The sequence below is a fragment of the Mesocricetus auratus genome, unplaced genomic scaffold, assembly GCF_017639785.1.
Source record: "Mesocricetus auratus isolate SY011 unplaced genomic scaffold, BCM_Maur_2.0 Super-Scaffold_100676, whole genome shotgun sequence".
Taxonomy (NCBI): domain Eukaryota; kingdom Metazoa; phylum Chordata; class Mammalia; order Rodentia; family Cricetidae; genus Mesocricetus; species Mesocricetus auratus.
Window position 1 is genome coordinate 133,437,023 of NW_024429266.1, and position 21,400 is coordinate 133,458,422.

Below are 21,400 nucleotides of genomic sequence, written 5' to 3' on the forward strand. Positions count from 1 at the left end.
AACATTTATCAGCAACATCCCCTATTCACCTTGAAGCTGGATGCTGACGCTCACAGAACATTCTGGAGACATTAAACCCATCCTGCCCAGGCAGTCTTTCAGTTAGACAACAGGGCCAGAGTTGGACCCAAGACTAGCTGTCCCCAAAGCTCATACTGTCCCCCTTCTCTCCACCTCCAAGAACCTGAGGAAGTAAAGCCCTTTTAAGCTCGGGGGCACCTGGTGCTGACGTCATGAACCCCACATTCACACCTGTGAGGGACAGCAGAATCAGTCCTGCTACTGTGGGGCACTGGGGTGCGTGGATGGTGGGCCTTCCCTGGTTCCCTGGAAATAACTGTCTGTCTGAGTTTTCACTATGTCTCCACCCTGTTCCACAAGTCCTGAGGCCCATCACCTGCCACCCAGGTGACCTGACAGAGTCACTCCTCCAGTCCTAGGTTTCCACATCTGACAGAAGGCTCATCATCTGGAGGACATCAATAATCTGCTCCCTTGTTTTTTTTTTTGTTGTTGTTGTGTTTTTTTGTTTATTCTAAGTGGAAATGAGAATGGGCCTGTAGAATGCCAATCCAGAAAACAAGCCATCAGAGATCTGTGATTCCGAGCATCAGGAGGTGAAGACAGAGGACCCAAGAGTATTGCTTTCACTGAGGACCCTGGGACATCTTGAGAACCATGAGTTATTGGGTCAGGCCATCTCCAAGTCCCAGGCTCGCTCTCTCTCTCTCTCTCTCTCTCTCTCTCTCTCTCTCTCTCTCTCTCTCTCTCTCTCTCTCTCTCTCTCTCTCTCTCTCTGTCTGTCTGTCTCTGTGTGTGTGTGTGTGTGTGTCAGAGCAAGTGCAGAGGCTCATGAGGGTTCCAAGAACCCACCCAGAACATGGGAAAAATACTCAGAGATCTTGATGCAGCTCCTGTTCTGCAAGACCCCTGATAAAGCAGACCATGCTGCTGTTAAAGCAAACCATCTAATCTATCAGGCACCTCTGATGTGTCAGGGGGAGAGGGGGAGCCACACAGAGCGTGGAGTGAGCGCCACACACTGGCAGTGTCGGGGTTTGAACCCAGAGCAGCCCTGTTTCTCCTACCAACAGAAGCTGCTCCTACTGAAGTCTGGCTTTGGAAAGCAAGCGGGAGGGAGCCAAACCATGAGGCTGGAGGACAGCTAACCACAGACCCTTGTATGTCTTGCCTTGGAGGCCCCGGGATGCTGGTAGGAACATAACCAAGATGTGGTCCAAGATCCAAAATAGAGGTTGGAGCCACGCTGGATGCAGGGTCCAAGGAGGGTGAGTGAGCCAGACCATGGGGGAGGAAGGCTGTCCAGCTAATAGTGGCTAGGCAGGGGGAAAGGAAAAGTGAGAGGCCGGCTGGATCTTGATGTGGTAAATCCCAGGCTTGCATTCTCCCAGCCCATTGTGCATGGCTGGCCCCAAAAGAGATCTGCTTTTTGTTACTGAGTCTGAGGAGAAGGATTAAGAAGCGGAAAGGAAACCCATGGGGATGGCACTGCGTCTGTGGTCCACAGCATGGTTTACAGCCACGTCATCCCAACACCGACTGCCTGGGCGGGCCCTGCCATGCACTGGGCCTGGAGCCCCTTCTCATCCAGCTTGACTGCGGTCTGGAGAAGGAGTGGAGGGCTGGAACCATTCTCCTAGCCACACTGCAAAGGTGGCCAGGGCAGCCTGGCTTCAGCTACAAGCCCTGCTACCACTCAGCCTGAGCTGACGATGGGTGCCCAGCTCCGAGCATCCTACCTACCCCAGACCAGCAAAGGAAGCTGACTGGGCTAGCTTCAGTCTCCAGGTGGTTTCTTCCTCTCGACCAATCAGCTGTGGCAGAGGGCAAGGACGCAAGCACCGTTGCATGTTGTTGCTTTTGGCTATCCTGGCATGCTGGCTCTGACTGCCGCAATCAGTCAGTACGGCAGAAGGATGAGATCATCACAAATAGATGCTACACCTGTCTACTCATCCGGGGGCCAGAACACCAGCCCCATCGGGACCAGTGGACGGCTCTGTTCACTGAGGTAGCTCAGTGCCCGGCACAACTCCAGCTGCTAGCGCCATCTCCGTAAACAAACACTTACAGAGCGAGCACACTCCTACTGGTCACGGGCTTCAGTGCACGGCAGCTCCTCGTGCCAAGGGATGTGCCTCCGTTCTCAGGTGGAGCACTGAGCGTTTGTGCAATGATGGCTGTCCTTTAGAGAATTTGTTTCCTGTAACCTAGAGCGACCTCAGCCAGCTCGCTGGTCATCTCAGTTTGTTCCTCCCTCTGCCCTCTGCTTACTATGTCTCTGGACTTAAGTCCTTTGCTTCCGTCTCTTGATTGCTTGTGTCATGCAGGATAACTGAATCACTTTAGGGACATTAAAAATTGATCTCAGAGCCAGGCAGTGACAACACACACCTTTAATTCCAGCGCTCGGGAGGCAGAGGGCAGAGGCAGATAGAGCTCTGTGAGTTCCAGGCCGGCCTGGTCTACAAAGCTACACAGAGAAACCCTGTCTAAGAAGGAAGGAAGGAAGGAAGGAAGGAAGGAAGGAAGGAAGGAAGGAAGGAAGGAAGGAAGGAAGGAAGGAAGGAAGGAAGGAAGATTTCAGGCCACGGCACAAGGGGAGAAAGATGCTTGCCTGATGACCAGCCTAAGTCTACCCCTGAAACTAAGTGATGGAAAAGACACTGACTTTCACAGTTGTCCTCTGACCTTCACATGGATGCCATCGCACACACATAAATAACAATATTTGTATGTGAATGTTTTGCCTGCACACATGAGCCCCGTGCTCACAGAGGCCAGAAGGGGGCACTGGATCACCTGGAACTCGAGTTCCAGACTGCTGTGAGTCACCATGTGGGGGCTAAGAACCAAACCCAGGTCATCCGTGAGAGTAACCAGTGCTCTAACCACTCAGCCATCTCTCCAGTCTCCATCCCCACCTCCCTCCAAAGTTTTAAAAACTCGTGGCTCATCTATAATGTCCACTTTACCTCCTTAACCATTTTTTCACTATTTTCAAATTACTTATTTTTCTGCAATTTGGATACAGTCATGTGTGTGTGAAAAAATACCCAGAGGGTTTGAAATCTGAAGGTTTTTTATTATTCATTATGTCCTAAAAGCAGCAGGCAGATTGTAAGCACCTTTAAGAAAACTACAATGCAATAGAAACGTGGGGAGGTAGCAGAATTCTACAAGAACCGTATTGCTCGCCCTCTAGCCTTCCACGTCTGCTGCCACTACACGATCAGGTCAGCTGTGGGGCCTGGGCAGGCCAGGTAAGCTCTCCAGCTAACCCTAGGCTTCCTCACTTTAAAATGTCACTTACTGCGTGTGTGAGTGAGTGTATGCGTGTGCATGCGTGTGTGCGCGTGCGTGCACGCGTGTGTGTAGATGTACTGCATGCGTGTGTGTGCGCATATGCGTGTGTGTGCACGTGCGTGCGTGCGTTGCCTGTGTGTGTGGTGTGTGTGCGTGCGTGCATGCGTGTGTGTATAGATGTACTGCATGCGTGTGTGCGCGCGTATGCATGTGTGCGCGCGTGCGTGTGTGTGAGCAAGCGTGCATGTGTGTGTGCCCATGTGTGTGTTGTGTGTCACAGGGCTCATGTGGCAGCCAGATGACAACTTGCAGGAGCTGGTCCTCTCCCTGCTGGAGTGCAGCTCAGGTCCCGGGCTTGGATGCATCTCACCTGTGACTGCCGCACCACCTCCTCAGCCCCTCCTCACTCCCTCTGTCTTTAGTGTGTGTGGGTGTGTGCGTGCCTGCACAGAAGTCAGAGACCAACTGCTGCTCACCTCACAGCCCGGGTCTGTTCTCCCATCGTTTCTGGGCTGGGAACTGCAGATGTGCTCTGAGCCCATAGGCTTCCGGCCTCCAAACTTCCCAGGGAACTAGAAACAGGCAAGAGTCCACCCATCTTTAGGCACTGCTGTCCCACCTGACCTGGACACCATGAGGCAGGTGGGGAATTTGGGAGCAACTGCAGTTAGCTATGTTTACACAAACATGACAGGGACATGGTGGGAACCTGTGATCCTCCTATGTTTTGTCTGGGAGGATCCTAAAGGCATCACTGTCATAGTCAAAGCCTTTGTGAGCCAGGAGAGCCAGGCGCAGGGAGAATCTATTCACTCAACCAGTTGTACCGAGTTGCTGTCACACAGTCTTGGTGACAGGCCCTGCCCTGCTTCCTATCTCTCCTCACAGAAGAGCTGTCAACCCTGTTCAGTCCCCTGTGCCCCCCGGGCTGTTCCTCAAAGAGAGAGACACTGTCAGGATTCCAGGCTAGGGTATGTGACCTGCAGGTCCTAGGCCCCAAGACTGAGAGCACTGGACCCAGCAACCCACACCCTCCCTTTGCTGAAGCCAATGATTCAGGCCACGCCTCTATGCCAGGGGACGATGTAGAGACAAACTTTCCCAGCAGTAAGAAGCAACAGCTGTCTGTGTTGTCAAACGTAGAGTCCCAGGCAACCTGGGCCAGCACTCACTGACTACTGGCTCTGGAGACCGAGGGAACTATCCTACCCATGGACACGCCAGCTCCAGCGGGGACTATGACTTATGTTTTTCCTGACACTGCCCCACAGCGGATACTGAGGCTCTGCTCAAGTCCACCCTCTCATGCCTCTACCTCCCTCCTGGAGAGAATGAGCTGTTGCTCCCAAGCCCCAAAGCACTTCATTTCCCAGCCCTTCCAGCTTTCTGTAGCCTGGGTTACTGCTAGTGGGGCTGCTTGCCCTGCCCGCCACTCCCTTGAACTCCCGGTGGGCACTGCCCTAGGCATCCTGATCTTCCCATGGCCTGGCAGGGAAGCAAGGGGTTGGGGCCCGGGGCCATCTTTTCAGAAAAGCGGCCATGTGCCAGGAACCTCACCTCATTCCCTTCTCACACTGACAGAGACAACCCTTGGGAAATGGGTGTTACTGCGTCCATTCAGCAGATGGATAAACAGAGGCCTGCATAACAGCCTGCTGCTGGAGCTTGCTGTGGACAGAGCCTGGGCCCTGGCGGTCGTAACAGGCTAACTTCTCCCATCTGCCCTCACTGGGCCAATTAAACAGACAGCAACAGTGAAGAGCAGAAAATGTGGCCAGGGCTGGAGGAGGAATGAAGGCAAGCCTAACGGAGCAGTTCCGTTGAGGTGTGGCCTGGCCCATCATCACCACCTCAGCTCTAGCCTCTCCTTGAGGAGCGATCTGACAAGCTGTCAGAACCGTGTGAGATCTCTCCCTGGGAGGGGAGGGGAGGCTTCAGCCCTTTCCCTCTCCTGGCTGGCAGCAGGAGAGGCCTGGCACACCCGAAGCTAGGCCCACAGCCTGCAAGGAGCCCCCAGGGCCTGCGGGGGACCGCCACGCCATGCTGACGCCTTCTCTCTGGCTGCCGATCTGTTTCTCAGAGCTCTGCCCGTGTCTCCCCGAGCCAACTCCTTCTTGGCCTCTGCTGTGTTTGTCTCCCTGGGTCTGTCCGTCTATCTGTCTCTCTTGGTCTGGTGCCCCGTAAGGGCAGGGCTGGTCCAGGCAAGGCTGTAGGGCACAGCACCCGCAGCCGGTTCTGCGGGCTCACTCACAGTAGCTGCCTGCCACCCCCACCCAGGGCTGGGGACTTTACAGCACCAGGCTGGAGGGATCAGCGGAACTGACAGAGCCCAGCCAAGTGAAAAAGCCCCACTCCTCCGTCTTCTCCAGTGGGCCTGACCTCACGAACACCCCCTGTGTGTACACAGCCTAGTCCAGGGGAAAACTCCCATTTCTTGGGGCTCGCTGTTTCAACAGTCTAACAGATAAAGGGAGGGGCACAGGGTCTCCTCAGAAACACCCATGCCCACCAGGTTGCCTCACCTGCTTCCAGGGAACAGTAGAGCAAGGCAGACCCTGGCCCTGACCTTCAGATGGTCGTCTCTTCTATAGTGGGCAGGGCTTCAGGTCCCTGAGCCATCTGCCCCAGATGGCAATTACTCTGTTATTCTGTATCTCCCTTCCCAAGCCTTCTAAGTGACAGCAGGGGGCAGGGGGGGCAACACCAGATAAACCAACCCACGCTGGCCAGGAGTCCTCTGTAAAAATCCCTACCTGTACCCAGAAGACACATGAGGGAGCACAGGTGTGTGTGTGTGCGCGCGCACGCATGTGTGTGTCCCAAATAATCAAGTGATTTCAGCAAAAGCCATGAAAACATGGGGCTTTGTTTTGTTTCCTTATTTATTTACTTATTGAGATAGGATCTCACTAGTAGCCCAGGGTAGCCCCAAACTTGCTATATAGCAGAGAATGACCTTGAACTTGTGTTTATCCCCCCCCCACTACTTCCTGCGTGCTGGGATTGCAGGCATGAGTCAATACTCCTGGTTTACTCGAATGCTGGGGGGTCAAACTCAGGGCTTCATGCATGTTAGGCAAGCATTACCAACTGAATGATCCCTACCCTGCAGACGCAGTTTTAACAAGAGATACGCCCTTCCCGTGTCTCTTCTAATATATCCTTAAGCCCGTGTCTCAGCTGGAATCCGGAGCGTGGTGGGATGTGGGTACAGGTGGGGACATCTCTTCAGGGCTTTTTATTCCCCTGACACCTTATCTGTTACACCATCAAAGGAGGCTCTAGCTATAATAAGGAAAGGCTGAGAATGTGATGAGGGAAATGACCCCTTCCTTTCATAGCCGTGCACATGTGTGTGCCACCCGCCCAGCAGGCAATCCAGTATAGCGATTAAAGGTGCCAACCGGTGGCGTCAGGGAGTCTGCGCTCTGAGTCTGAGATCCCCATCCTACTAGCTGTGTGACCTGAGCGTGTCAGTCAACTTCCTCCTGGGGGCTGAGCCCGTGAGCATCACAGGCCCCTGCCACTCAAGGAGCCCTTCGCTCCAACACAAAAGGCCTCTGCTGCTGGCTCCTCACCATGGCCGTCCTACGCCTTCCCTGGTGGCGTGGCCGCTGGGCAGCTCCGCACGGCTCCCAGAGCTGGCCTTGCTGCAACAGGTTGTTTCTGTTCTGCTGCTCAGACCCCAAGCACCTGCGAGTCCGGGTCGGAAGTTAGGCACACACATCAGGTATGGTGAACTCCTGTCCACACAGCGCTCTCCTCTGGATTTTCAGTTATCACTTTTGTGTCATTTAGCTCTGTCTCTGTTATTCTCTGTAGTAACCCCAGGACTTGGAACAAAGCCTGGCAGAGTGAACACTGAGACTCAGACTCACTTAGTCTTAAATAAAAGCGCAAAGCCCTTTGGATCGTCTTCATCATTTTCCGTTCAGGGATGGAAAAAGACTAAAGAAGTTAACATCTTACAGGCCGGGGTTAGTTCAAGGTTTTAGGGACAAGAGAGCAGGAAAAGGAGGTGTGGAACATTGCTACTGTGGCGGGAGGGGGACTCCCAGAAATGCCTCTGAGCAGCTCGTGTGCCTGGATGCATGTCTCTGCCATCCCTGCCACCACGGGGCCATCTCTAAGGGCTCCTGGTCTTTGGAGGGAGTGTTTCAAGCCATCAACTAACTGCATTCTGAAATGAACCTTGTTCCCATATTGGAAAATGGTGTAATCTGCAGGGAGCCTTCCATCTGATCCTGCCAGATAGATAACAGTCCTACGAGCACAGGCATGCACTCTCAAACACACACACACACACACACACACACACACACACACACACACACACACACGGTGGTGGTACACAGCCAACAGAGTCAAGTTCTTGGGAATCTCCCAGGCTAGTACGACACCTAGCTTCTCCTGGACACTTTTCATATGGGCCAGCCCTGTCCTCCAGGACCCCTTCTGACTTCCAGCTGAGAAAACCTTTTCGTAGCCATTGGGCCCTCCAGTCCCCTGCCCCCTGGACAGCTGTTGCTGCATTTTAGGAGGAAGATTGCTTGCTGAAGGCAATGCCCAAGCCCTGAGCATGCACAAACGGTTGTGCAGAAATGCAGACTCCTGTCCCCAGAACCCACATTGCTAGGCAGTCCAGAGGGAGGGCTGCGTCGGAGGGCAGTGGTGGTGGCCTGATGTACCAGCCTGCGTGGGTCCTGCCCAGTCCCACCCTGCTCTGACCCTGGGTGACTTTTGGGTCATCTTATACCCCTAAATAATAGAGATCCCCAAAGGTGGTGGGATCAAGGAAATCATGATGCGAGAAGATTCTTCAAACTGTAAAATACCTATTAACTGGACAGGTGTGAGGTCATTGGGGAGCTGGCCACCTGTGTTCTACGAACCTGGATGGCACCGGCTTTGTAAGGATATGGTTAGCATTAAGCGAGCTAGGGAAACAGATTTCTGCCATGGTGGTTGGGGTTAGAACACCGGTTGGCCCCTGTCACAACTGGAGTCTACTCTCCCGGGATGACCTACGTGAGGGCTACTCTGCTACTCTCCCCGTGGACAAGCCCTGATGGTTTTCTCAGGTTCAAGAAGAGCTGCTCTTCAGGGAAGGTAGGAGATATCTAGGCAGAGCTGACTGTGCTAAAGAAGCCTTCATCTTGGTCTTGTCCTCACCCAGATTCTGCATGTAGTTTGAGGCTCAAGTGCCTAGAGCTGTGGCAGCCACTGTGTAGCCATGAGGAAGAGATAAGGAAGCCTAGACCTCCAAAGCTGTTCTACAGGCCCCATGAGGAAACTGCGGTAGGAATCCAGGAGGGCTTCCTGGAGGAACTGAGCCTTTCACAATGGGTGGGTGGGAGCCAGGCAGAGCTGGATCAGATGGCTGGGAGGGGGGTATTTTAAAGAAGGTTAGCCTATGTACAGAGTAGACCAGGCCCAGGCCCTCTGAGGAAAACTGGGATACAATGATGGCTGGGGCTGGGTCGACAGGGGTGGGGTGGCGGTGGGGGCAGTCAGGTGTCCTGTGGGTCTGATCTATGTCTTACCTATGGAGAACACCTGGGAATCCAGAATGGGTGAGTGAAGCTGCCGGGCTGGGGGCCAGCAGAGCGTCTGGGATGAGCTCTGGAGGAGTCTGTTGGAGTCTGAGCAGCTTGGCTGTTGGTACAGGGTTGGGGTAACCGTGAATGGATGACTCCTGACCTTGTCAGTTAGGACACACTGGGAAATCAGGGAAGGAGGGTTCCTTTTTCCTCCTGGAGTCTGTCACCAGGCCTGCTGGGATGGGCATAAAAGGGCGGCCCATCTGCCCGCCAACCCGTCCTGCCCTAGGCCCTCCACTAAGAGCTAAACAGTGGTCAGGTAACCCTCCCCAAACCTTGTCCTCTGGAAACCTAGAACTGAAAGTAATCCCTGGTCGCTGGGCCAAGTCCACTTTGTCCCCAGGGACACAGGATCAGTAGTCACTCTTCTAGGTCCTCCATATCTTTGGAAGACCAACTTCTCATGTGGAAAATGTGTATGGTAGGTGACAGATTCACAAGTCGAATTTATATCCTTTCAACTGCCCACCCCCGGTCGGCTCCTCCCAACGTGGGCCTGAGATTTTTTTTTAATGTGTACGAGTGTTTGCCTTAATGTGTGTCTGTGCACCACAGGCATGAAGCACACACAGAGGCCAGAAGAGGGCTTGGGACCCCACGGGGCTGGAATTTTACAGACAGCTGTGAGCTGCCACCTGGGTGCTGGGACTTGAACCCTGATCCTTCGGAGGGTGAGCCAGTGCTCTTGACCTCTGAACCCTCGTTGCAGCCAAGCCTGAGACTCTTGAACAGGGTCTCACGGTCCTCAGAGCACCACTGAGACCCAGTCCAGATGGAAGACTCAGATACCCCACCCCCACAGAGGCCACACAGGGAGGACCTAAGGGTTGGCGCCAAGCCCCTCTGGACATGAGATTAATGGTCCTGAAATTATGATAAAATAAACCTCTGGTCCCGCCCTATCTGCCCAAGCGTAGGTGGGAGGAGAGAGGTGAGGGGTTTGAAGAAGCTCAGAAGAAAGATGGCATGAAGGTGGCAGGCTTGGAACGCAGGCCACTGGCAGTCACTTAGTACTGCTAAGTGAGGGGCTGACAGGCCCTGGGGTCTTGAAAGGACAGCAGAGAGGCAGAAAAGGCAAAAAAAAAAAAAAAAAGTTCAGGGAGCTCCAGCCCTGTGCCCTGCCCCCACTGAGCTGACCGGGGAAGCACCCCGCTGCTCTGCCCCCGCCGGGGAGTCTTGACCCTGTTCCCTGTCCCAAGGGGTGCCAGGAAGACAGGAAGCCTTGCTTTTCATCCGGGCTGCCAGCCCTGCCCCAGGACCCCACAGCCCAGGACAGGCCACCTGGTGACTGTCCCCAGAAGGTGCCCAGATCCTGAGCAGACATGTCAGCAGTCTTTGGCGACAGTGGCAGCAGTCAGTTCTTTAAAAAGGCCTCACGTCAGGCTGCAGTCAGCTGTGGGGGCCAGGCACCGGGGTGTTTATGGCTACCACTGTTCTCCCCGAGGTTCCTCTTTGCCGCCCTCTGGTGAGCCTGTGCACAGTAGGCTCTCTCCGGCTGGTCTCACCCCAGTCCCCGCAGGCACAACAGCTTCTGCAAGCTGGGGTTGGTCAGGGTCACAATGGGATATCTTTCCGCCTCAGTGTTACCGCTTAGTTAGAACTCCAACGAGGACAAGTTAGGACCGGGACTTTTTGGAGACACTCAGCAATTAGCAGGTCAGGACCTAGTCACGATGATCCAGGGAGGGGTGTGTGTGTGTGAGTGTGTGTGTGTGTGTGTGCGCACGCGTGCACTCACCCGTGGGGAGACATGTGGGGGACAAAGGTTAGCATCAGGATATGTCCCTCACTTCTGTACATTATTTTCCTTTCTTGAGACAGGGTCTCTCCCCGAGCCTTGTCATTAGCCATGGCAAGCTGTCACACTTGACTTCCACAGCAAGCACTTTTCCTGCTGAGCCATCTCCCCAGCTGCTGCCCTCCCAGTAGATCCCCAGACCTTCTTGCTTGCCAGTCTCCTCCAAGCCGGAGGAAAACAGTCGCTCCCCACTGTCCTTAGGGTTAACAGCTTTGAGACCAAACAAAGTTGACAGTACCCTAAGAACTAATTAGGTGGCCTTCAGGTAACTCCCAAGGAGGAAAAAAATGACACCTGGTGTCAGAAAAGGAAGAAAAAAAAAAACAACACTAAAAGCAAACAAGGGCGTGGGGGTGGGGAGGAATAAAAACCAGAGATAAAAAGTCAAGAGCAAACAGCGGCGCCTGAGAAACACGAACTGCAGCCGCCAACTTTTACGGCATCCAGCCCTGTTATTCATAAGCGAGTTTCCTCTCTCACAAAGAACCTTTTGCACGGTTTTCGCTGCTGCCTCCAAACCAGCTGCTCGCGCTGTTGTATCCTGAGTGATGATGAGGTTCTGAAAGGGCTTTTTGGGAACAGATGGCCAGGGGAGAGCTGGGGAATGTGCCAGCGGAGGGCCGGGCGGGCTGCCAAGGCCTGCGGTGACTGAGTTCTTGGGCTTCCAGCTCGCGTGCTTTCCCTGCCCTCTGCCCTCCGTGGCGCCAGCAGGCCTTCCCAGCGAGCGCTCGGAACATCTGGAGTCTGGGGTTGCCAGGAGGGGGGGCGGGCGGCCTGGGGGGGACCCGCTGTTCCTGCGGAGCTCCCATAGACTTGCAGCCAGGCCCGCCTCTCCCAGCAGCTAATCAAAACCACAGCACCGAATGGGAACCAGGCGGCGCTCCCAGCTGCAGCCGGAGGCCGCCAGGCGACTTAACCCGGTGTCAGGCCTCACTGGCGGGGCAGCCCTGGGGGTGCTCGGAGCTGATGACACCCCCTCCCGCCCCCGAATCTCGGCCCACCCCACTCCTCGCCACCACCAGCGGGGCTATTGGCTCCCTGCAGCTAAATGGAACCTCCACGTGCTGCAGATGCCTATTTACATAAGGGCTCCAAGTGGGTAGGGAACAGGACGTGGGGTGGGGGTGGGGGCGCTCCAGGGCAAGCTACAGGGGGAGAAAGAGCTTGCAGCTTTCAACCAAGAAAGAAAATCTACTTCTTAGCCCTGTGGCCCTGGGCCTTCTCTTGGCCTCAGTTTCCATTCTGTGCAGTGACTCCTGGAGTATGATTAACAAGGGGCAGAGATGGTAGGGGCAGCGTCTGGTGCACAGTGGGCCTCACCATATGGCTGGTGTCTGTTGATGGTGGTCTGTTTATTGGCATTCTTCGGCACCAAATGTTGCCTAGGTTTCTTGGTATAGATCCACGCCCTTTGAAATCTAGGATTTATGGACTGACTGCTTGCTGGCCTCACTTTAAAGGACGGGACCACCACTTCGGATTCAAGTGCTAACTCAACGGATGAGCCGTCCTCTGCCCTGGGTACCTGCCCTTTCCTAAGATGTTTCTTTCTAGGGCTGGATACAAACTTGTCACCCCGTAGCTGTAAATTGAGAGATTCCCTTTCTGAGAGCAGGGCACCCTTTCTGACTCACAGTTCTTGCTTTATGGTGAAGAGACCTCGGGATCAGACAGAAGTACCACCGCAGGGACCTAAAGCCTTGTCTACCTGCAAAGTCCTACGTTTTGTTTACCTCCCAGTTATGCACAAACATGCCAGAGAAGGCAGCACTCCTGAGAGGTGTGTGGGGCTCAGCCCAACTCTGCGCAGACATCTTTGTGCAGCGCCTATGTCCTAAGCACAGCCAGTTCCTGTGAGACTGCTTTCATGTCTGAGCATTTGGGGCAGTTGCTTCTTTCTCACGACATCAAGGCTCCTGGGTCTTCATTCACATCCAGCATGGTCGGTGAGAGGCAGAGTTCTGACCCACAGGGCTGGGACCGCAGCCCTCCAGCCTCCTCCTCACCTCAGACCACCCAGGGAACATCACAGGCCATGGCAAGGAAAGCCTGCCCAGCTCACCTGGGAGGCGTCCCCAGCTAATGATCCCTCTCACCCGGGTCCTGCCAGACTTATGGCCTAACACTGTCAAATATGGGAGAAGAAATGGCAGCTGAAGGAACGCTCCGTGTTGGAACAGCTGGCGACAAACATCTATGTGATTGGAATGCCAGAAAAAATAAATTGCATCCATTTTTACGACTGGAGGGGAACTGGATGGCAGTTTCCCACACACCTCTGTTTTTTTCCCAGCATATATGGGCTCCACAGGCTTTGGTAGCAAATGGCATTTAACTCAATGACCTATCCTAGAGGATTTGGATTTGAGAGCCTCCCTGGTCTGCCTGAGTTTCACGTGGGAAGCAGTCGGTGCCTGGGGGGAGTCAGGCACAGCCGGAGTGTCCACTTATGAGGCAGATTAGGGACAATGCTAGGACAGAACCCTCAGGGGGTGCTCAAACCCACGCAGATTTGGGGGAGCTGGACCCAGCCAGGGTGGAGCTCCTGAGTCTATCCCACGCGAACTCAGGCTCTATGAACAGCCCACAAAAGGATGATCCAGGGCTCGGCCATCTAGACAGGAAGCAGCCTTGAACACCCAGAGTGTATACTGACTCTCCCCTCTCCCCCACTGACTGCCATCCGAAGCAAGTCTGCCCTTGGTTAGTCCCCAGAACTAACCAAGCCCACTACCCCACCTGCTATCACCTTAAAAAGCTCCTCTCCTTCTCCCAGGCGGAAGTGACAGCTAAATCTTAGCCTGTTGGAGAGGTCTCAGACTCTTGGTGGGCACCCACACCAAGAGGTGCTTCTCCCCTTCTTAGCCCTACAAGCCACATAGGCAGGCTGGTCCCCTGACTTCCTCAACGGATTTCTGCTTATCCTGTCCTCCCACCCCACCGTCTGTGAGCAACTGAGGCAGGGGCTTAATGCCATTCACTCCCAAGACCCAAAGACCCCCATCAGTGTCAGCAGGAGACGTTGCAGCAGAGCTATTTGAAATCCCTGGAAGGGGGTGTTCTAGACTGGGGCTACTGGCTCTCCTAGTCCATAGGTTGGACAAGACCCACAGAGACCAAGTATGAAGGAACAGGTCAGTCCTCCTTCTTCTCTGTGTTCCTCCTCCTCCTGTGAGGATCCCAGAAGCTGCCACTATGGAAACTGAAGCTGCAGGAGCATGGCCCAGGGCCAGGCACTTAGCTGCTCTCTGTCCAGCACAACAGAGTTGGGACAGCCCTCCCTAGAGTGCCTCTCGTGGGGCTCTCTGCCTTGCTAGGGCTTACGAAACTCAGAGCTGGAAAGGAAGAATGGCCGGTGAGGGTCTCTGATGGACAGAGGGGCCCACCTGAAGCCTGGGGTGTGGACCACATTCAGTGTTGGCCCTGTTCCTAGCACAGACCTGAAAGGGCAGGGTGGCTCATAGGGTCAGGGGTCGCTGGACTCAGGCTCTCAAACAGGTAACCCTGAATGAGGGTCCCCAGTCTCTCAGGGACATGATCGCTCAGGGAGCAATCCCCCAGCTCAAACTGACATCAGTCACAGTGGCCAGGACCACCAGCATCACGGAGGCAGAGCAGACACCTGTTCACAGTCGTTCCCCTCACCCCCAGCCTCTTGCTACCCTTCCTGGTGGTCTCAGAACTACTCTCTCCACTTGAGGCTTTTTGGCCTGGAATTCTTGGCAACCTTCTTGCCTCAACTCCCAGATTGCTGGGATTACAGGTACAAACCATCGTACTAGGCACTGCCTAAGTTTTTAAACTTTGGTTAAAAAGAGCTGAGTCCGGTGGTGGGTGAGGCGGCTCAGAGGGCCAACGCACTTTCCACAAAGCCCAATGAGCTGGGTTTACCCCTGGACCCTATGTGGTAGAAAAAAAGAGAGCCGACAAGTTTTCCTCTGACCACCTCCACAAGCATGGCACACATCCCTCCCTACCCCCAGGAATCAATTTTTTAATGAAAATGAGTTGTGGTGGGGTTTCAACTTCACAACACATGTGCCCCTGATCACATGTATTGGAAACTCAACTCCAAAACTCACGCTGTCGATGGGGCAGGGACTTCTGGGAGTTAATTATAAGAGATGAGGTCATCAAGGTGGGGCCCTATATGACAAAACTAGCTTTGTAAGTGAAAGAGAAACCTGAGCTGGCAGACTTGCTGTCTGACTGTGTGATGCCCTTGGCCAGGTTAGATAAAGCCAAGGAAGTGCTTATCAGAAACCAACACCTTGGCTACTGGACTGCCCAAGCCCAGAACCAAGAGTTAAATAAATAAACCCTGTTCTTTAGAAACTACCCAGTCTGCGGTATTCTGTTACAGCCACAGAAGGGAACAAAGGCACAGGGGAGCCATGAAGCTGTCCCCCAGACACAGGAACGGGCAAGCAAACAACCACAACTCAGCCTTGGTAGGAGGGGGCTGGGAGGGTAGCACAGCCTGGGACGGTCATCCCACTTTCCACAGAAGAGCAGCAAAGGCACCCTCAGTGAGCTGCCCAGAAGTCAAGTGGAGGGCGTACACTCACAATGTCATTCAGAGCTGGCCAAGGTCCACCAACCCTACCTATCCCAGGGCCTCCTCGAGGGTGACATTAAGGACAAGCACAGGGCGGGGAGCCACCATGCTTCTCCAGACCCAGAAGGGCAAAGCAGACACCCGCGTGGAGGGTTCCAGCCTTCTTACACTCCCTAAGTGCCCACAGGGCTCTGGGAAATCTGTCCACCCCCCCCCAACAGACTTTCCTACACCCATGGCTTCCTGGTGGCTTCTGATGGCTTCATTAGTTTTTGTCTTTTTCACTCTGATCACTCTTGGCTTCCAGATCCTCCAACCACAATGTCCTGTTGCCACTAGGTGGCAGGGACAACGTGGCAAACTATTCTGTGTCTATACCCCCATGGCTGTCACAAAGAGGGTATTGTACAGGGAGCAGCTATACGGAGGGACTGTAAGCATCCCTTCTATCACCTGCTAAAGACTCCTGTGGTTGCCAGTGCCCTAGATGGGGTAGATCCCTGCTGGGGGTGGTGTCCTTCGGACCCTGCCAGCATCCCAGGCTGCCGCATGGCAATGTTGAACCCTGGAGCTAGAGCACAGCCTCCATCCCCTCTTGCCACAGGAGGCTTTCTCAAAGAGGCAGTTCTGTGCATCAGAAGGAGAACCTCAATGAGCGAGGCGTACCCTGGGAGGCCAAACAGCCAAGATGAATGAGGGTCCAGGCTCTGCTGTGAGTGGATAGCACACACCTAAATATGTGCTTCCTATGCTAATTCCCCACCCCAGAACAAAGGGAAGGCTTCCTCCAACCAATCACCAAGCAGACAGATCTGCCCTCCCTTTCAGGACCCATGAACACATTTCATCTTTGAGGCAGCCTTGAGTGAGTGCCCAACTAGTCCCAATCATCAAGGAAGCTTGAGGAGCTAGGAAATGGTTCTCAACTGATAGGTAACAGCCAGGGCTGCTGGGGGACTCATTCCTAATCTGTGGAGCATGGAGGGCTCTATGGTTTCTTAGCCTTGAGGTGATGTCACCAGACTCCAAAAGCTTTGCTCTGCGGGCAGTCTCAGTCTGCTGGCCGCTTTCCCCTTGCTGGGGCTGCAACACACTGCCTACTGCAATCAAAGTCGGGGGTCCATGCTGGGGCAGGAGTAGAGGTGGGGTATAAAGAGGCAGGGAGGAGTAGGAGGGGTAAGGAGCCTGCCTGCCCATGCTGCCTGCCTGCAACGCTGAGGGACACACCGACAGCTGAATGCCACAGGAGTTCACCAAGAGTTTACCAACCTCCTTTGTCACGGAGCACGCGCGGCATGGAGCCATCAATCACACCTTCATTTACCCATGTCACTCTCCTGAGGAAAGCAGGCCCCAGAGTGGCCAGTGCCGCTTCCTCTCTGGCCCACTTGATGAGGGCCTCTCCTAATTGGCCCTGCTAAATCACTCCCAGGAATGCAGTGTGCAATTAGGGCTGGTGGCACCCCCTGAGGAGGGCCTCCCCGGCTGGGAAATCAGGGCAAGCCATAGTTTCCCTACCTAAAAAGAGCCTGGGGGAGGGGCAGGCCAAAACGGGGATTGGATGAAGGATACCAGAGTCCTGGCTCTTGTTCCCAGGACCTCGTGAGCATCTCACAGACAGACTAGGTCCCACTCTCCGTCTTTCTCCATGCCTGATGGGAACAGAGACCCAGACAGCTACAGAAACTCTGCTAAGTTCCGGCCCCTGACTGGACACCCTGAGGCATCAGGCGTGTAGGAAACTATGGTTGTGCCCAACTGCTTTCCCCCTCCACGGATTTCCTTAAATGCGCCAGGTTTAGTTTTAGTACACGCTGCCCTCTCTGCCTCCAGTGCCGTCCACTGATTCATCTGCCTGGTGGCCTTTTAACTGTTCCCAGCTCAAATGCCCCTTCCAATAAGATGCTCTGCCCAGCTCTCTTGGGCAGGAGAATCACCCTGTGACTCTTCCGTCTGGCCTTCCCCCGCCCCAGGGTAGGCCACACTCTCAGGTCAGGGATATGGTTCTGACCACCCTATCACTGCATAAGAAGTTCACACCCCAAGCCAACCTGTTCAGCAAATTGCTCCAAAATGAATATATGGAATAAATGGGTGAACAGATACCATCCACCCTCACCCGCAGTTCCTCGTCACCCCCTAGACAAAACCCCACTCCCCAAACCTGCAGAGGGCGTCTCCCAGGCTGCCACCTATTGAGGGAGGCCTCATCTGACATAACATCAGTCAGGGCCACAGCGGTAATTAGGCCTCAGATCACACAAGAGCAGGAAGGGCTTCAAAGACGGACCACTGACTTCACTCAAGCAACAAACAAACCCAAACCCAGAGACTCCAGGGTATCTTCTATCTAAGGTGACTTGCTCAGCCGCTGCATGCCCACTATCCCACCCAGGATCCCAGGAATGCGAAAACCCTGAGGTGTCTGCAGGAACATCCCGGGAGACTGATCTCTCTGGCTGCTCGGGAATCCTGGGCACGAGCAGGGTTTCCCCACCTTACTGTCCCCACCTCCCCTAAGGTCGCGGCCTGCACGCAGGTGCATACCTTACGCTTCTTGGCTCGGCCTTCCGCCTGCAGGGTGCGGGTGCAGCGCTGCACACACTCGGAGAAACTGAGGTTGCTGTGGTCGGCGCTGTAGTCCAGGTCAGCCAGCCGCGCCAGGGACAGGATGTAGTTGCAGGCGATCCTCAGGATGGCCAGTTTGGACAGCTTCTGCCCGTAGGAGTAGCATGGCACCTGGGAATGGCAGAAGGCGTCAGGAACAGCTTGTAAGGGCCCCTGTGCTGAACATGCACCCCTCAGGACCCACCTAGACTGGCAGGGGAGTAGAGGCAGCCTGACACCTGATTTTATGACCTGTCCCAAGCATCTGACGTTTCCACTCTCACCACACTCTAGGGTGTGCCCGAATTCCCGTTTGACAGGGAAGACCATGAGAGCCAACCCACAGCCAAGCACCAGCTGAAGTACCACAGGTTTCTGCCCCGACAAAGCCCTGTCCTCACCCTCTGAGGGGGCAGATCTTCTTTCTACTTCTGGTGCTGTTTTTCGTATGTTCATTCATTTTTTCTGTTGAACACTTAATGCCCCAAAATTTAAAAAAAAATCCTGCAATAGTGTCTCACTATGTAGTCCTGGATGGGCTGGAACCCACATGTAGACTCTGCTGGCCTCTAACTCATAGAGATCTGCCTGCCTCTGCCTCCCAAGGGCTTGGATTAAAGGTACGCTCCATCATGGCCTGCAAAAGCTTGACTCCTATGGGCCTAGTAGTGTATACCTATAATCCCAGCACTTGGGAGATGAAGGCAGAAGGCTCAGGAATTCAAAATCAATCTCAGTTACATAGTAAGTTCACACAAAGCTACATGTGACCCAGTCTCAAAACAACTTTAAAATTTTTAAAATAAAAACACGGCTCCTAGCCAAGTATGGAGGTGCACACCTATAATCCCAGCATTTGGGGAGCCAAGGCAGCAGACTGAGCAGACTGTTGCGAGCTGGAAGCCACCCTGGGCTACATAGCGAGTGCCGGGCTAACTAGGTCTGCAGAAGAAGATCCTTCCTGAAAACAAGCGAACAAATAAACTTCAACTCCTGCCTTCAAAGAATTTAGACCCAAGAAGAATCACAGAAGTGGTACAAACTCTAGCCATGCAAACCTAACAACCAGAGTCCAATCCGGGGACTCCATGTACAGGTGGAGGAAAGAACCCACTCTGTCCTCTGCTGAGGCTCTGTGCCCACAGGCACACATCATTCGCGCACGCGCGCGCACACACTTAGTAATAAATAGCATTTTTAAAGATCCATGCATCCCCTTGGGGCCCTGAGACATTCAGTGCAGACGCTCAGAGACAGTAATGTGGTGTGTTTTCTTCCTTCTCCACTTTCCCTTCGCTCTCTGGACCTGGGCTACTGCCAAGCATGGCACACAACAGGTGGGTAATAGATGCCAACAGCCCGACTTGATTCATTTGCCTGTGATTCAGCAGCAGCTAATTGCTCACTAATTATAGAGGTGTGTGCTAGGAGAGGGGGCGGAGCCTGCCTTCTTGGCATTGTCCGCCCCATACATGTGCTGTGTGAGCCACCAAAGAGCCATGACCACAGGACAGTGGGACTGAATGTGGCGCTGTGACAGGAACGTACCTCCCCAAAATCTACCCAACAGCCACCAAAACCAGGGACATGTTCCTTCTCTCCCTTGTTCCCCCAAATGGCTGAAATGCTCCACTAGCATCCAAGGCTCTGGTCCCGTCTATAGCTCTTTGGCACCTATGCACAGCATATCACCAACTCCCCATTACTCCACCATGGGGTGGGGGGGGGCAAACAGACTGCTGCTGTAGTATTTCAGGAGCGTTCTCACGGGCCAGGGGCTCTTTGAAGTCAATGGTTTTGAACCAGGAATGGTTTTATCCCTTAAGGGACAGATGACAAGGTCTGGGGCTCCCAGTTGTCACAAGAGGGGAGCAGCGGGGTTTGGAGGGATGCCTGGGGTGCTGCTGAAACTCACACTATGCACAGGGTTCTCAATGCAGCATGGCCGCAAGGCCTCTTCTGGTCTCCGCAGATATTGCACTACATACAAACCCACATTCAGACACACATACACGTAATTAAAAATAAAATAAAATGGTAAGGGCTGGAGAGATGGCCCGGTGGTTAGGATACTGGCTGTTCTTCCAGAGGACCTGGGTTTGATTCCTAGCACCCACATGGCCTCTCAAAGCCACGTGTAACTCCATTTCTAGGGGATCCAATGCCCTCTCTCAGCCTCTTCAGGTACCAGGCACTCACATGGTATGCAGACATATATGCAGGTAAAACACTCATATCCATAAAAACAAATATTTTAAAAAGATAAAATTTAAAAAAATCTTATCTGGGCTGAGAGATAGTTTAATCAGTATGCCTTTCAAAAACAATGTTCTGACTTCAATTCCTAGAACACATATTAAAACATCCAGCGTGATAGCATTAGCTTGTCCTTTCAGCACTGGGAAGGCAGAAGCAGGAGCATCGTGGAGCTGTGGGTCAGCCTGCCTAGACTACTGGGTTAGTTCCAGACCAACCAATTAAAAAAAAAGGCAAGGCAAAGCAGAGGCTGTCCTCTGGCCCTCACACAAGACACACACACACACACACACACACACACCCTTCATCCCACTGAAGATGAAGAAAACAACATATGCAATACCTTTGTCTCCTGGATCCAGCACCTGACTCTGTCCAGCCTGAGACCCAGTGAATGACACGCTCACTCTGAGCCTCGGTGCCTTTGTACACTGGGAACAAGACTGACCTCACGGGGCAGCAGGGATTCAGTACATGACGTGGGCACTGTACACAGCAAGCCTAGCAGAGGTCAGCAAAACAATGACATCCCGGTTATGTCTGCCTGCAGGGTGGAGGAATCTGGGGACCCAGGACTACTGTCCCTTACAGATCATTCTGAAGTCTCTCTTCAACAGCCAACTCTGCACCTGGGCCCTCCAAACAGCCGGGCTTCTAGGAGGGAGCAGGACTTTGAGAACAGTCTATGTGCTGGGGCCCAGAATGCCAGGTGAGACCAAGGCCAACCCAGGAGCACCATGCCAGGTTCTGGGCCAATATGCCCCAGATTTGTCCCTTTGTGCCATTGGTTGGCTCAAGGTCCTGGTCAAATAAATTGAAAGAAAACCATGGATTGAGCCCTTGTCCCTCTGACACAGCCAGAGCCTCTCAGAACATTATCCTATTTGAAATCTGCCCCAAGTCGAGATGAATGTCCCATATGCACATGAGGAAAACAGGTGACATTCTGAATCGCAGACCAATCGGCTGAGACCTGGCTGGGGCCAGCAGCTCATCTGCCTGGCACCCAGGGAAGGCACATACAGCAGGACACTCCTCTGCTAACCAAGGTGGCCACAGGAGCCAACAGTGGCTTTCAGACGGCTTACCCCTATCCCTCCCCTACCACAAGCTGGCTCCCTGGTTTACTTGGCTCCCTCTAGGTTGTCCTGGTGCCAGGGCTCGAGAGACACTCAGTTGGCAGAGTGCTTGCCTAGCATGCCTTGGTACCCTGGGTTCAGTCCCCAGCTCTGGACGAGCCAGGAGTAATGGTCC

At 53.9% G+C, this 21,400-nt stretch overlaps 1 protein-coding gene across 4 annotated transcripts in view; it reads right to left on the reverse strand.

The window, feature by feature from the left end:
* Positions 1-21,400, reverse strand: part of Atoh8 (atonal bHLH transcription factor 8) — a 29,733-nt gene that overhangs the window by 956 nt on the left and 7,377 nt on the right. For 2 of the 4 annotated variants that reach the window (XM_040738209.1, XM_040738210.1), the window contains one exon: positions 17,837-18,022. In XM_040738209.1, coding sequence (XP_040594143.1) covers positions 17,974-18,022 — 49 coding nt within the window. In that variant the 3' untranslated portion in view covers positions 17,837-17,973. Of the gene's footprint in view, positions 1-17,830; positions 18,023-21,400 lie in introns of those variants that run through there. The other 2 variants (XM_005076093.4, XR_005873980.1) reach the window with 2 other exon arrangements.